This window comes from Excalfactoria chinensis, chromosome 6 (genome assembly GCF_039878825.1).
Source record: "Excalfactoria chinensis isolate bCotChi1 chromosome 6, bCotChi1.hap2, whole genome shotgun sequence".
In the NCBI taxonomy this organism is placed as follows: domain Eukaryota; kingdom Metazoa; phylum Chordata; class Aves; order Galliformes; family Phasianidae; genus Excalfactoria; species Excalfactoria chinensis.
In genome coordinates this window covers 30,571,489-30,588,672 of record NC_092830.1, presented here as the reverse complement: position 1 = coordinate 30,588,672, position 17,184 = coordinate 30,571,489, and the positions used below count along the sequence as shown (strand labels likewise).

General features: G+C 38.7%; 1 protein-coding gene across 1 annotated transcript; it reads right to left on the bottom strand.

Moving 5' to 3' along the window:
• Positions 1-316: 316 nt before the first annotated feature.
• Positions 317-16,041, bottom strand: TDRD1 (tudor domain containing 1). Its single transcript, XM_072340270.1, has 24 exons — positions 15,919-16,041; positions 15,738-15,818; positions 14,612-14,682; positions 14,307-14,451; positions 13,801-13,906; positions 12,688-12,745; positions 11,408-11,512; positions 10,861-11,043; positions 10,186-10,329; positions 9,124-9,343; positions 8,338-8,514; positions 7,877-7,984; positions 6,890-7,060; positions 6,446-6,694; positions 5,710-5,832; positions 5,460-5,570; positions 5,167-5,337; positions 4,378-4,620; positions 3,754-3,870; positions 3,419-3,529; positions 2,643-2,810; positions 2,104-2,325; positions 1,687-1,733; positions 317-968 (listed from the first exon to the last, which is right to left on the bottom strand). Exons 2-24 carry the CDS (start codon positions 15,766-15,768, stop codon positions 876-878), a joined length of 3,174 nt encoding a protein of 1,057 aa, XP_072196371.1. The 5' UTR covers positions 15,769-15,818; positions 15,919-16,041; the 3' UTR covers positions 317-875.
• Positions 16,042-17,184: the final 1,143 nt, after the last annotated feature.

The following is a 17,184-nucleotide window of genomic DNA, read 5'->3' as shown; positions in this document are numbered from 1 at the left end:
TAGTCATGGATTGTCATATCCCAGAAGAGGACTTCTCTATTAGCATGAAAAAACTGACAAGGTAGAAACTGAGAAGACAGCATTTAGCGATGCTGAAAACAGGTTTATGAAGAAAACTTTCTGTCTAACTTCACACAGGAAAAAAAATTAAGTTGAAAGACTAGTAAGGCTATGATAGAGTTCAGTAAAATCAAACAGAATGACAGAATGGCCGGGGTTGGAAGGGACCTCAAGGATCTTGGAGCTCCAACCCCCCCACCACAGGCAGGGCCACCAGCCTCCACATTTAATACTAGGCCAGGCTGCCCAGGGCCCAACCAACCTGGCCTCAAACACCTCCAGGGATGGATGGGGCATCCACAGCCTCTCTGAGCAGCTGTTCCAGCACCTCCATGCTCTCATATTAAACAACTTCCCCCTGACATCCAACCCAAATTTTCCCTTCCTCAACTTAACAGCAGGACAAGGGGAAATGGTTTTATCTACTCTTTCCAAGAGTTGAGTTTCAACCATACCAAAGTTGAACTTTATGATTACAATCGTCTTAAATTTAACAGGGTATTCTCAAGGTGCTGCAACAATTCCATAAACTTACATGGATTCAACAGCAAAATAAAAACAAAAAAGCTTACCAACATTGAGCTACCAAACAAAAACAGAACAGAAAATTCAGCTTGCAGCTCTGAAATCATTAACGCAATACATCTGATAACAGTCCAAATATACAGACTGATATGGTTATATAAACAACAGAGGAAGCAACTCTCATTGTTGGCACGATGAATAAAACTGCTCTTCCAACAATAGATGATCTTGTAGGTCTGTTCCAACCTTGTGATTCTGTGATTCTATATAAATGGAACAGAGCTTCAGACTCAGCTTTTCAACACTTTCCTCATTTCTTCGTATCTGTCTGGACTGTGGTGCTTGTTTAAAAGGAAGAGGAGAACCTGTTCATGTTTTTTAAGCTGTGAGAGAAACAAAGTATTAGAATAGCAATAAAACTTCAGATTAAGGCAGATCCTGAAACCACCAATTCAGCCACATTCCCCATCAGCTCATTGAATACGCAGTTCCTTTCTATAAAGAGACCTTCAAATAACATACCAGAATTCTGATTCTTACCTTTTAAAGATAATTCCATGACCAAAATAGATGGAATACTATATAATGCTATATAATAAGTTAACTAACTTACACATACAGCTGTCAAGCTGCATCCACAGCAAAACACAGCTTTCTTACTGAAAGAATATCCAGTTGCCACTGCCTACATGCTGCAGTTTATGCAAACACTGCCGCCCCCCCATACACAGCATACATAAAAGGCAACAGCCCGAGCCCTTATACTCTAGGAGGGGAAAACTAAACAAAACCTTACAGCCTCCCTCCCAAAACAAGCAAACAAATCCAGAGTTGGCTGTGTGGCCAAACGCTGATGGAATGGAATGAAACGCTAATGGAATCTGTGTGGTATATAATATGATGTCTTCTCAAGTTTGAGGCTGTTCTAATATAGCTGTTATCCCTTAGAAAAAAAGGACAAAAGAATGGGCATATTCCTTTCTCTTATCTTCAGTGTTTCAGTTACCTAATACCTCCCTACCCCCATATGGTTCCCACTTAAGGTTTCATAAATTCTGGAAACACTCACAGTGAGGAATGTTAGGTCTATTTCTGACCTACCTGCATTTTTAATTCTGCACAGCAGCATTTGGTCTCACTTCTACTGCCTACAAAACAAACAAGACACACAAAGGAAATGAAGGAGTTAGGTAAAGTAGGGACGCAGTGTTCACATTGTATCAGATGAGGTTTAGACTAGACACAAGAAGGAACTTTTTCTCTCAGAGAGTGGTCAGGCACTGCAATGGCTGCCCAGGGAGGTGTGAAATCGCCATCCCTGGCAGTGTTCAAGAGGCGTCTGGATAAGGAGCTATGAGATATGGTTTAGTGGTTTGCTGTAGGTATGGTAAAGGGAAGACGGTTGGACTAGATGATCTTATAGGTCCTTTCCAACCTTGTGATTCTATGTGGAATTTCCTGCAGCACTCACAGTTCTTCAAAGGCTTCTCAGTTGAAACATAATTTGAAGATAAGTACCTTGATGTGCAACATCGGAGTCTGCAGCTTCGCAGTATCTCAGCAAACCCTCCATTACTAATTTGTCCACTACATTCACACTACCATTTTCACTCTCTTTCTCCACTTCTACCAATTTAATATTTCCATTAATTCCTTTCACTGTGATTGTGACATATTTATTCAGTAACATTTTCTTCAGTGAGTCAAGAACCAGCGGAGACCACTCAACTTTCTTTATTCCTAAAAGAAAAGTAGTCGAGTTTGTTAAGAGTTCCTTTTTATCACTTCATCTCACAAATAACATCAACACAGTTTTCAAAACCACTGACACTAAGTTTCCATTATAAACAGCCAAGATCCTACAGCTAATTAAGAAATCTATTCTGAAACCAAAAAGAAGATAGAAAGTATCTACCTATACTGCTTAATACTGTGATGGCTATTTCAATTGATCGTGTTTACCACTACTCAGGAATGAATACCATCACCAGAATAGATGTAGATTTATAATAAGTTTCAATTTAAAAAGCCAAGTTTTTTGTTTGTTTTGTTTTTACCTGCGAGTGAGCATGAAATTGTCTGAAAAGGAAACTTTAGGAAGGAATCAGTGATTGGCAGCACATTTGAAAGCGGTACAGTTTCTATGTTCCCATAGTCTGCGTACAGTACTTCAACTGTGGACTGAGATATGTTTAGAACAACAGCTCTGTACCAACACCCATCACCTGAAAAGATTGAAACACAAAGAATCACACGTGAAAACCACATTCATAAGCACAGATTGCTGTAAAGAAGAAAAGCCATTGGTGGACAACAGAAACAACGAACCAATAATGAAACGTATGCTTGTGCTCCGCCTAGCATTGTTTCTAATTCATCTACCCTGTTTTCATAATTCTTATCTCAACAAGCACTTTCATTTACTAATTTAAGGTTGATTAGCACTCAGCTAGATCCCCTGTAGCAAGGCATGTGCAGTCTACATCTAATATTTATGAGTCAACACTATTTTAGGGTACTATGGTTAGGCTGCGGTTGGACTTGATGATCTTCGAGGCCTTTTCCAACCTGGGTAATTCTATGATTCTATGATTTTACCTTTCAAGTACTGAGTTTATGTACTAGCGGAATATGTCCTCTTCCATGCATGTTGCAGTGCACAACATATTTACCCTTTTCTGGACTATCACGCTTTCTTTGCTCTAAAGATACAACCAAACTGTACTTGGCAAACAAAGAAAACTGAACATTTAGTAGGTTTTTCTCCTCGTTTGAAAGGGAAAAACATGTTTTACACTTGTTAAAGAAGTATAAGAATGAAAGATTCCCTCACCTGAAAACCTGGCACAACAGGCTTCACCCAGCTTTGGTCTGAAAGGCTGCTTCTTACAGGATTTACAATAGTCCTGCAGTTCAGTCAACTGCTTAAGTAGTTTATCTCTGTCTGCAAAAAAAAATTAATTGATGAGTAACCATACTGGCAAGTAATGAAGATTGTACTTAGTTGTCATCTCCTCTACCCTTGCCTTTGGCATTTTTTTTTAACCTGTATTTTTCTGCCATCTAAGCTACACTTCCAAGTAGTTCAGTTCACTACAGGCACTCATCAACTAACTCTCGACAATAACTTCATCAATATTAGGAACAGAGAACAGAACTCTTTCTTACCTTTGCAATAAGCTGGTACAACATAAAACAAATCTGGGCTTGTAACTTCTGTCACACAGACAGGTAGAGTTTGATCCACTGCCAATTCTATCGACTCCCAGTGCCCAAGTGAGGTTGCTATTAGAAAGAGCACAAAAATGCTGCATGATACTTTTCTCTAAGCATATACATGATGTAAGTATCTGTTAACAAATATTTTGTTATTTTGAATTTTACAGGCCATTTCTATACTTCAAGAAGAGATAAAACAAAAGAGAAACATAAAACAAGATAAACTGCAAACTAAGTGAGAGTTAGTAGCTCTCAGTGTAAGAAAGAACTAAAAAATCACTTAAAAATAAGATAGTGGAAAGTAAACGTTGAAAAAGTTTCAGCCACTTGGCAGACTTTCCACTCTGCACTGTCAAATATTCACATTTAAGACAAATCCAATGATTTTTGACTTTCCTTTTATTTGTCAGTAATGCCACCCACAGGGCACTTCTGTTTAGTTGTAGAAACAACATGATATTCTCAAGCATATTTACTATTGATATAATCTATAATTATGGAAAATGAAGATGTTTCACAGCTGGGATGCTGACAATTCTTTTCAAACCTAAAAGCTAACATTCATTTAGTTACCTTTTCCATCAGACTTGCTTGGAAAAGTATCTTTCTCCGGCAGATCTTCCTTTGCAGCCAATTTCTCAGACATTAGCATCTCATTGATCACTTTTGGATGAGCCATAGAATTGTCAATAAGTTCTACACCTGCCCCATCTCTGGAAAATGAAGTTACTCTGGCTTCAAGTTTCATTCCTGCAGTGCACTTGTGAAATCTTTCTGTAGCTTTTGAGTTCCATTTGCTACCAGCAGGCTTTATACCTAAGAAGTAAGAGATGTGTTCAAAACACCTCCATTAACTGACATTATCCAACACAAACCTTTTCTAAAAAACACTGCTCAAAACATCAGTACAGTGCCAAGTTATGCAGCAATCATATGAAACATTCCCACTGAAATTAGAACACATTAGCTCCCTTGGCCTGTGGAAAAAAAAATATAGAAAAATAACTAAGTTTCACAAAAGCACATTTATTCCTACACTAAAACTAAAAGCTAGCAAGCACTACAGATGAAGCAAAAACAAGTTCCATTTGACCAGTAAATCAGTAAGTGACCCACAGGCAGATCGCTCTACAACACGGACAGGAACTCAGCAAAGAACATCTATTAAATACCAGCACGCAGTGTTGCAAGGCTAAATCAGAGGCTTCCATAATTTCTTGAGTCCAGAAGCAATACAGACATTATTATAAAGCTTAGTTCTGTGTAGAATACTGTATCATCATCTCCTCCCCCACAAGCAGCAAGTTTCTAGTTCTTAAGTGCAACAGCACTTTTCAGGAGTGAATTCATAAGAAGATCCACCTGAAAGCCAGCATTTAATTCCTTGGAATGGCAGCTCTAGGAATGAGGATGGAATCTGCCGTATGTTATCCACTGGTACTTCTTCAACATTCCCATAGTCCACAAAGCGAACTTGAACAACTCTATCTGAAACGATGTTTTCCACCAAAGCACGGTACCAGTTACCATCACCTGATTTAAAAATAAAATGACATTTAGTAATAAAATTAGTCTTTGCTATCCTCTACCAATATAAAATATTGGCTACATTTTTTCTCTGTGAAGAACTGGAATATTTCAAGCCTGTTACTTACCAGAGAATAAAGCACAGCAAGGTTCTCCTTTCTCAGGCTTTAAAACATCTGGAGGAGTTTTCTGGCAGTATTCAAACAATGATTTGTTAAGCGAGTTTAGAGCACGTAACTCTGAAAGAGAGAAAGAATGATAAACAAAGTCACTGATATAAGCAGGACTGAACTCACTGGTGTTATAAACTCACTTGAAACAATAATAAATCAGAAAGCAAAGAAACTATGCTAGAAAACAGAAGCTGAAGAAACTTACCATTGCTATTTGCAATCTGACAGTAGAATTCTCCAGGACTGTACAGTGTACACACTACCACATCTACTGCTTGTTCATGAGAGAATTTACTCCACTTGTATTGTTTTTTGTTTGCTGTGTCCTCTAGAGAGGAAAGAGAGAAGTAGAGGAAGAGAAATTACATCCAATCCTTTTTAGGGGTGTTGGAAAGGAAGAGAAAAAAAATCCACACTGTATACTCATTCTTTGTGTACTGCCATTTCTCATTATAAATAATCCAACTATCTGTATCTACACACTGATAGATAATACTGCTAAGATAAAACACACAGTTTTACCAGAGACAGGATGGAAAATAACACCCTAACATGCTTCATGTAAGAGCCAGGAATCTTCCCAGAAATACACAGAAATGTGACATAGGAGTTATAAAATTCTCAAACTAAAGCTTCAGTCAGTAAATGCAAAAAAGGCAGTTTAGGCAACAAATCCCTATAAGCCTTGAAGTTAAACAGGCTGCTACAGTTCAACAGCTTTTGAAGGACTGAATAAATGGTTTCAGGTGCAAAATATAGACAACAAAGATAGGCTTAAGGACAAGAACGCAGAAACAGACAGGTAACCAGTCGTATCCTACTGCAACTAGACATGTTAAGACTTCCAACCAGAGGAAATTCTTGTATGGACTTCTAGAAACATGCAACTTCATTACAGGAGGTTAAACACTACCACTCTATCAGGATGTGCTTGTACTCACTATGTGCTTGTTTAACATCACCCGTTTCAAATGCTTGCAAGGCCATTCTTGAATCTTCAGCTGCACAGCCTTTTTCTATGAGACATCTCGATATATTTATTTCTGGAATAACTGATGCATCTGTGAGCTCCACCACACATCTATAACTCTCTCTATCCACTACTTTCACTGTGAACACTTTGTCTTTTACTAATTGTTTCATGATAGAAATAGCTTCTGATGTCCAGGCTCCCAATGGTGGCTTGATACCTAAAAAAGGTCAAATAGTATAGAAGGATTCTGAGACAGTTCAGGTCCCAACAATATATCAAAGAGTACAGTAACATTCCATTCTTTGAAGTAACAGATTAAGAAGCCTTCGATCCATGATACTGCACATGTGGTAACTGGACAACCCCACTTATTTTCTCTTTAACCAAAGAGAAATAACAATTTATTTCATACCTGCCAAGGTACATCTTATGGCTTGAGCTGGCAATTCCATTAATTTTGGAATCATAGGACGAAGTCTAGTTGGCTGCAGAACTTCAAAGTTGCCATAATCTATATAGCCCACCACAACGTTATCTTCAGAAGCATGTGCTATAACAGCAGCACGATACCAGACATCATCTTCTAAAAAGGAAGAAATACACATTCATTACCTCTGATTTTAGCTTCAGTAAACAGCATGATTTTTTTGGGGCAGATCAATATATTGACAATCTCAACATAATAGCTGAAACAGCAGTACTACAGCTCACACAAACCTTGACAAAACCTTATGGAAGGCATCTACCAGCATCACTCCTCCTATCAGTTAAGTGTTGAAAACTCATTCTTTCCATAAAGAATCCCCCATCTACAAATGTATATTGCAAGAAAAAATTAAGTGCTACCCCCACATAACATAGTTAAGTTCAGTATATTTAAAAAACAACAGGCTCTCAGTTGACTCAAATTATGTGTATAATATGATTTAAGTTTTCTAATTCAATTTAAAGATTTCAGATAGAAATACAAGCTTACTCTCAAATCTATCAAAGCTACTAATGTACTTAATGTTTTTTTTCCTTGCTAAGTACCTGAAACTAATACTTAAAATGCTAAGACAGCTTATTGACAGTAATACCTTTTTCTGAATGTGCAGAAAAAAAAATTTACTTCAGGCAAGCAGGACTTCATGTTCTTACTATAAAAGTTACTTATTTCATAAAGAAATATCAATTTCTAGCACAAAATGTTTGAAATTTTTAGCCTATACTTGTTTCCACAGGAAATGGGGCTTGCCAAAATAAAACCCACTCCTTCACTGTCTCTTAAAAATCTCCTTCATATAAGAAGGAATTGAGTGCTCTATGTCTGCTTAATAAAGGCACCATTTAATGGTCTTTTAAAAAATAGATAGCTCTATTTTATAGATGGCTCCTTTAGATAGATGTTCACCTTTACCTGTGAACTGGGCACAGCACAGCTCTCCAGAAACTGGTCGGAAATTTGGATTACTTGGAAGTTTGTTGCAGTATTCGCAAAGATGCCCCTGAAGCTCAGCAAGACGACCTGGCATTAGAAAACACAGGTTTTAGGGAAGTACACATATCTTACATTCAAAACGTGAAAGAACTTGTTGCAACATTAGAGGTGTTTCACATAATGTCAAAAGTAATATTAAAATAGTGGATCTGATTACTCAGAATGTCCACAAGCCATAACCTTACAAGTTACTAAGTGACAATAGCAGATTATGATGCCAAAAAGATCCTCTACAGTATCAAGGCTTTTAAATGAGGCACAGCCATAACACCACAAATAATCTCCAAGTATAAGATCAACTAGCAATATCTCCCTCTAGATACTCACTACTGAAGAATAAGGTGCTATGATAGCTCACAGCTTATTTTCAAGTCACTTACGGCCAATGCATATCTGCTGACAGAAAAAATCTTCTGGATTTTGAACATGTGAAACCACAACAGAAAATGTGTCTCCAATACAGATAGAGACGCACTGTGCAGTTATATTTCCATTGCAATGTTGTTCTTTATCTTCAGGTATTTCTTCTTTACTTTCCTTAGAATTGTTTTCTGACACTGTACATGAAAAGTAGAAAGAGACAAAGTGGTTACTGAGCAAAAGCCAGATGACTTCCAAATGTGCAACTTCATCAGGCAGGAGTCAGAGTTACTTCTGAAAATTACTATAAACTAAGCTACAAAATTAAATACGCTGAACATTCTTTTTTTGTCAGACCTTTCTAACTTTGTAGGCTCCTGCCATTTCATCCATTAAATTAATGGAATTGATCATCACACAACAAGCATTTTATACTATTAAAAAACTTAAGTGCTGCTGTCACTAGAGCTTAGAGTTCTCTAAGCCATATCCATTGGTGCACCTTCTTTGGGATACTTGTTTAGTAAACACGTACTAAACCTAACAAGTCAAATCTTTAGGGTGGAACTAGAAACTAATGCTGTCATTTCCTTTAGGCTAAAAGTGAAGGGGACAAAAGAAATTAAAAACATGGTACCACATCCATTAAAACAGAAATATTTCCACAGAAATAAACAAGACAATTCCATAAGAAGAAATTACTGAAGGTAGAGAAGGAAGGAAGCCAAAGACAAAACTGCATTCTAAGAGTCTTGGAAGAGACTGTGGAGAAAGTGAACATGAAGACTTACCAGTTTTGCTGTTACCTCTCCCCCAACATTCTCCCTCCCTTCCATACCCACACCAGATATACTTACAATCTGGAAGAACAACATCTACAGCAAAACTTGACATCATTTCCTCTTGCAATACATCAACAATAATTACTGAGCAGGTCTTTTCCATCAGTTTGGAAGAAAAGGCAGCAGTGCCCTCATTGTATCCTTGTTGCTCAGGATCGTAATTGGCAAAGGAACACTTAATTGCCTGGAAAGAATTACCATCAGAACATGGGAGATAGAGGACTGTCTGCCTTTTAGGATAAGTGAGTCAATTTTTGAGAACCTTACTTGTTATCAGGTATGTAAGGTATGTAAGAGTTAAAAACTGCTGTTGAGATCTGATGCACTATCAATTCAACTAACATCTTTACAAAACAATTTATCGAATTATGTCCAAGCTGTGTTCAGTGTACAGGAGCATTACACAAGGTGTAGCTGTATCACACCATGTCTGAATACAAGTATACATTGTAATCTGTTCTCAGTAGACACTGAAGGTTTTGAGTCAAGGGTCTCAAGGCTATCAAAGTCTTCTAGGGAATCAAACAGAACTACTTGAACATACTATTGAAAGACTGTTCCAACAGTTGCTACTTAGAGCAGTTGTTGGTTGAAGGAATGCTTCTCTGTTCTTCTTTGTGTCAGGTCAAACAAACATATTAAAGCTAGACCACAATGAACAACTACGAGAACAGTCCTGCAACTCAGACCAATAAGTTTATCCATGCTAAGTGATTTTTCAGCATTACATTAGACCCATATTGAAATACTTCAACAGAGTGCTTACTCTGCTGCCCTCCAGCACAAAGTGGAAATATAAATTCAATTTTACCACTTCAGATAACAAGAATTTTAAGAAAATAATCAGAAGGCCATCCTTGGTCCTACAGAACATTTCAGAATGTGAACTTTAAGTCCATTTTTATGCATCACTTCCACTGAACACAAAATACTGTGATAACGGCAGTTATGCTGAAATAAGAGTTATATCTATTTCAGAGCTATTCGTCTAAAATATCACACTACTGCTAGGAGAATAGAACTCACACATGGAGGAAGCAGTTCAATGTCTTTGTGCAGAGCTTTAATCCAGGAGAGTGGAATATTTTCTTCCTTTCCACAATCTATGTAGAACACTTGTGCTTTCTTTTGCAATGCATCCACATCTTTAACCAGTGCTCTTCTCCATGTCTGTATCCAACAAATAAATTTCTTAGTAAGAGCACACCATAATAAGCAACTATATGTATTGTATTCCTCACTAAAACGCACACTTCAACTTTTAATTTAATATGTCTGTTTTTAAATAAAGGCAGCTGAGAATTCTAAAGCAAATCAAAGTCAGTGCAGTGCTGACTTGTTAACATAGCTAAACTCTTATCAAAATTGGCTTACCTACAGTAAAACAAGGATTTGTTGACAACGAAATAGGGAAAAAAAAGTGGAATTAAACAAAGAAACAAAAAGGATGGGATTGGAAATGGGAACAAGGGGAGATTACAGAAAAGCAATCAGAAAAGTCAGATAAGAAATGAGCAGTAACTTAAATAAGTTGAGTCACACTCCAAAATAACAACACTACTTCAGATTTGCTATGAATTACAACACCCTTCCATAAAGAGAAGGACAAACTGCTCCTGGCAGGTTTGAGTGCATATAAATGCTTAGAAGCAAATGTTTGTTGTTTGTTTTTTTTTTAAGAGGAGGCCAATGAGACATTACCTGATCCACAGAATTCCTTGCCACGCAGATTTCCCCTCTGACTGGAACATACTGCTCTTGAATAACTGCGTTAGCGTAACAGTCTTGCAGTTTTACAGAAAGTTTGCTGATCTGCTCTAAAACTTCAGGAGAATTCATCTGTATATAAAAATCACTCGGACTCCTGAATTCTGTTACTGTACCCTGAACAGAAAAGCCACAGTAGTTAAGGATTAAGCCATAACAACCTACAGTCGGTACCAGTGTGCTTCCCAGTAACTGCATTTCCCCCTATACCTGACACTGTTCTTTTGTTTTGAATCCAGCACTGGTATCTGCTGAGGACAAAGACCATTATGTTCACTGTCACAGAAATCAATCTTTCCCTATTATCCCCCATGTCCTCAGCTTGCATTTACTCATCTTTAAAAAAAAAAAAAAAAAAAAGAAAGAAATTTTACAGCCAAGCAAAACAAGACAGAGCTGAAGTAATAAGCAGCTACACATGCTTAACTGAGCTTCAGATACAACCTAAAGAACAACTTGCATTATTCCTAAACTTAAGTACCTGTACTTCCATAGATTTTTTGAGTCTTAGAGTCTGGAGATCTGAAAACATTATCTTCTTGATATGTTCTTCGGTCTTGAAGGAATCCTCAGTTGTTAAATTATCCTAATTAAAAGAGCCGCAATGATTAAGATTAAAGATTTTTTATTACCCTTGAAAATAACAGATCTCATTCAGAGATGGAATGAACAGACAACGAAAAAAGAAGCACCTAAGCAGTCTTAGTGCATGGCAGCAGCCACAGGATGGCCTGTTCCTTTCACATCCGCTTCTACAGCACCAAAGATATTTAAGAACATTTCCCCTAAAAGCACATTTCACAGTACAATAGTACTGAACACAATACATTACATACTGAATAATCTTTGAACGTGATCTCTCTGTGTTCACCAGAGCTTTCTAAGTTGAACCAGGAAATATAAAGTCTTCATTATTTCAAAATAAGCTTTTAGAAATGGTTCCCACCTCTTGGTTTAGGTCCCTCGCTATCAGTTGACCAGCTTTACCAGGATACTCACAAGCACACGTAACAGAAAGCTATCTGAACGAATAGGAAATCTCACGACCAAAAGGGAAACCTTTCTAAATTGCCTCATGGAGTTAAACAGATGAATTAACTACTTCTAAGAAGTGTAAGACAAGGTAGTTCTCTTGTATTGTGCAAATATGAATCTAACTGGAGGTAAGCATATTGACTCATTTTTATACATATAAGAAACCAAGAACATAGCAAAACCATCTCCAGTAGAACTGTTCATAGGAAGTCTACAAGGAGAAACATATGAGTAAAACGAGAATCAAAATGCTGCAAAGGAGAACTGCATCACGTTTAATTCCTGCTACAGCACGGAAGCAAGATATGCATCTGTTAATATAAAATGCTACACTAAATGCATTTCTCAAGTAAGTTACAAGGTTCCCAGTATTGCTATAGGAAGAAAAAAAACCACCAGACTTCCTTTTAAACTTGACAAGCTACATCTGTGTCCTTCCTAACATATTTCTCTGGCAACATCGTATTTCTTAGTCTTTTTAATTTATCACAAAAGCGTGGTGTTCTTTTCCTAACAAAAAATCAAATTTACTGACAGTCTTGCTATTAGCTCTAGAAGTAGCATATTTCTGAATGCTTCTCCAGTAACTGGTGTTTAGAAGCACCGATCTTTCCAAAATAAACAATGATTATCTTTGGTATTTGCTCGTCTCCCGTACAGAAGAAGTTACAGATATCGTAACTAGCTCACACTAAGCCTATTCAAGACACGGTAAAAAACAAATACCTTAAGGTAAAATCCCGTCTTTTTAGCAGGTAACTTGCCTCCACTGCTATAACTTAAACTGTAATCAGAAAAAAAAAGGTTAATTTTGAAGAACCAGACAAATAATGCTTGTAACACTCACTTGCAAATAAAACAGGAAACTGTGTTCATAATGCATGATTTGTGTCAAACCTTCCTTGTGCCTCCCCCAAGAAAACGCTGAATTTATGCCATCAGTGTCAATGAAAACTATTACATTCTGTTTGAATAGGAGAAGAAATCTCAGCGTTGTAGCATGTTGCTAACACTGTAATCCCAAACATCAAAAATGGTAAAATAAGAGAAAAAGATAAGTGTTGGTGTTTCAGCTGAGCAGTTAGGTAGAATTCCAATAACATGCCAGACAGGCTCTTCCTACAATCCCAATTCACTCAGCATAGAAAAGTGTGTGGAAAAAAAAAAAAAAAAAAAAAAAAAATCACATCCTTCATAAACTTTGATGATGGATATTTGATTGCAGTGATCAGTTGCTATCATTAGACCTTCATGCCAGCTTAAATGCTCAGATCACTCCCCTAAACTTTTCCAAATCCAACTCATTTGTACAGTGTCATAACCTAATGGAGTTTACTTTAGATGAAATAGATCGACCATCTCTTGAGCATCTTAGTTGGCAAGTCAAAGAGATAATGAGCTAACAGAGAACGGTCTGGCTGAAACAACTTTTAGTCACAACTGGGCTCATCAGAAATAACATACCAATTAAGTTCACTGAAGCTACAGTTTAAATATTTAAAGGGTGCCTCTACAGAGTCTGAGAAATACAATCCATGCAATTGTGCCACTGCTGCCAAATACAGTGGCACAGTTGTTTCTCCTCCCTTCCCTACCTCATCAGCAGTGATGACAGACAGGCAATAAGAGCTGGTATTCTTACTGCAAGCTCATATAATTCCAGTACTAACACAAAGCAAAACATTTCAGCTTTCAAATCTTCCTGAGATAATACAATACTAGACTAAAAAGAAGCAACGTATTTTTCAGTAATAACAAAACTTAATTTACCATGCAAGGGCACTAAGAGTGAACTTGTCATACTTTAAAGAGCATTAAGCAGAGTTATAAGAAACTTACTTCTGCTTAACTGGCTCACACACAACACTGTGTACTGACCAGTCTCTCTTCTGGCAATCCACAGAGCAATAGTATATTTGCTTACATTGTGAACATCTGAGAGACCCTGGAAAAAAAAGAAAAATTAAGTCACAGAGAAACACCTACACAGGAAGAGATAAATGCTGTTATATGCAAACTCCATACACCACTTAGTAACTGCTTTATGAACTTTACAGTTTAATCAGATACAAATAGTTGTTATTCCCCTGTAGCTAGCTATCAGACACTGCAGCCCATAGCCCCAGATTCCTTCTGTACTTAAGAAGAAACATTTTTGATTAAGAAAGAGATGCAGTCTTCAGTTTCTTTCAGTTCAATAACCCTAACTGCTTTGTGAATAGTCACTACACTTGCATCTGACACAAAATACACATCAATTTTAAGGCATTTCTGAATAATCCTTCTGATCCAGTTCCACTGGCAAATACACTGTGCATCACGGAGTAGAGAATAGCAGAGCTTACCAGACAGACCACAGCGATGGCAAGTTCTTATCTGAGGAGGTGGTGTCAGCATGCTAAAGAGACTCTTATCATAGCCAACAGAAAAAACATTCTTAGAAGAATATTGCGACTTCTTTGGCTTTCCAATTGAATCAGAGTGTGATACCTACCAAAACAGATAAACAAATAAATCTCAAGTGATTCTTACCAGAAAAAGCAGCCCAGTCGGATGTATGTATTCTAACATATCAACATTTGACAAAAGAAAAAGATTTCAGAGTTTCAGAAAGAGACAATCACTTGTACTGATCAGATCAATAACTCACTATTTCTCCATTATCAGTTGCATCCATCAGTGGCAACCTTCTTCTACTGGCTGTGCTTCCCATGAAGCCTCCTAGGAACAGAAGCATTTGCAAAGTGATCTGACAACATAAATGCATGCTTGTGTTATGGAGTATTTAAAGGGAAACAAAACCATTCTCTGTTCTTACCATTCTGCTAGTGCATTTCAGCAATCAGAGATACTACAGGAATATTACCCAATCTAAAGTCATTTTTCTTGTTGCCACACCAATCACAGAATTGTAGGGGTTGGAAGGAACCTCTAGAGATGATAAGAGTGCAACCCCTCTTACCAAAGCAGGTTCTCTACAGATGGTAGGGCAGGAAGGCATTCAGCCAGGTCTCAAACATCTCTGGAGATCAAGACTCAACAACCCCTCTGGGCACCTTGTTCCAGTGCTCTGTCATCCTCACAGTAACTTAGGAGTTAGCTGTGCTTACAAGCCACATTGATACTGGTAATCTGCATTACAACCAAGCCTATATACAAGTACAGAAGAACAAAACTAAAATACATACAGATAAAATCTATTCTTTTATTGCAGTTAGCCATTCCCGTGCTGCAACATAAGGCAACAAAGATGATTAAGGGCCTGGAGCATCTCCCATGAGGAAAGGCTGGAAGACCTGTTCAGCCTGGAGAAGGCTCAGAGGGGATCTCATCAACACATATCTCAAGTGTGGAAGTCAAATGGATGGAGCTGGGCTCTTTGCAGTGATGTACAGCGATAGAACAAAGTGCAATGGGAAAAAACTTGGAACACGTCAAGTTCAATATGAACATTCAAAAGAATTTCTTTACTGCAAGGGTGACACAACAAGCTCAAAGGGGTTGTGAAGTCTCTTTCTCTGGAGATATTCATGATCGCCCTGGTCACTTTCCTGCTAAACCTAAAGTAGGGAACCTACTTTAGCAGGGGAGTTGATGATCTCAAGGTCCATTCCATCCCTTGTGATTCTATGATTGCTGATAGTGGAAAAAAGAAGTATTATTCACTCACAAAATACTGATTTTTGTTAGATATTTCACAGCATCAGCCTCCCAGCTGAGAGAGGAGCTCCTCAGAAGGCTGACACTCTCCTCCATCCTCACCAGCACCTCATTACCTGCATCCTTCACAGGCGATGCTTTGGCCATGCTGCCGATCGTCCTCCCAACACAGGACAAACAGGTTGTATGTCAGGCAGCTGCAGGAGCACAGATTTAAATAAAGAAATAGATGAACGCAGGCACGTATTTAAGCCATATTTTAAAGTTACGACTTAATACCGCTTTGGAAAAGAGAACCTGAAGGTTAAGCCGACGGAACTGTGGGAAGCTCCCTCTGGAGGAACTCACTGCAGTCAGCCACAGCCGCTATAAATCAGCCGCTCCCAAGGCCTCGCAATCCGCGCCTCACCTCCACTCAGCACCCCGCCCCGGAAGGAAGGGCGCTCCGCGGGGCGGGACGCGCGCTGCCCGCCAGGCCCGGGCCGGAGTCGGGGTCGGACCCGTGTGTTCGGAAGGTGGCTGCGAAGTGTGCGAAGAAACGTGAAACTCGGTACATGGGGTCAATAAATATATATTATCAGGTGTTTGAATTTGGGGCTCACCGAAAATACCTCTACCGGTGTGCACAGCCTAGAATCCATTGGATGTGATCACAGCCTAGAATCATAGGATGGCCTGGGTTGAAAAGGACTGTAATGATCATCTAGTTTCAACCCTCCTGCTATGTGCAGGGTCATCAACCACCGCACCAAGCTGCCCAGAGCCACATCTAACCTTTGGGAATGACACTACTTGATGCTATAGAGTATTGACAAGAAAAGGTGCAACAGAAAGAGAATGGAGTATCCTGCTGAGAACAGAACTTCACCAGCATGAGCCACAGCAGAGCAGAAAGGACAGGAATGGACAGCAGTAGAAACTATTTCTAAATGGAGAAACATCAGGCCTGGCTTCTGCAGTGGGAAAAGATAAATGGGAAGGAGTGCTGCGGTCACTGGGGGAACACTGTTAACAGAAGTTGATTGGGAGCTGCAGGAGGTCAATGCAGCTTTGCCTACAACTCGTCAGGGCCTGTGTGAAGGTTTCGTAATACGGTAGCAGGTGTAATTAGCTCTAATTTATAGTATCCAAGTGCTTTGGAACTAGCTGGTGCACTGCCGTGCCGCAGGCTGAACAAAGGACAGTCTAAATAACATGTCATGAAAATAGCATTTTCCTGGTACGAGTTACTCAGAGCAGTTGTGTAATTACAGTCACGCTCAGGAGTGAACCATACCCTGTGTAAATCAGACACACCAGGAGGGGCCAGACTGCAGCACCAGCACCGTACCCACTTCCTGGTGCACCCTGAAGACTCGCAGCAAGCCTGACAATAAAATAGTTACTTAATGAAAGGGAATCTTAATGAACAAAATAATAACTCTTTATGTAACCTTGTCATTATGTGGAATCGCATCAGCTTGAAGTAATGACATTACAACAGGCTGTCCTGCTGATAGATGCAGCAGAGGGGAGTCAGGCAGTGCTGCCCCTGCTCCCAGCCCCATCCCTCCAGCCGCGGCG

What these genes read in the sequence shown, in the direction of transcription:
- TDRD1 (XM_072340270.1), bottom strand. Translation starts at nt 15,768, where the DNA reads ATGGCCAAAGCATCGCCTGTGAAGGATGCAG. An exon ending in ATCGCCTGTGAAGGATGCAG is followed by an intron (nt 14,683 to 15,737) that starts GTAATGAGGTGC and finishes TTCTGTTCCTAG; the next exon opens with GAGGCTTCATGGGAAGCACA. An exon ending in GTGCAGAATTAAAAATGCAG is followed by an intron (nt 969 to 1,686) that starts GTAGGTCAGAAA and finishes TTTCTCTCACAG; the next exon opens with CTTAAAAAACATGAACAGGT.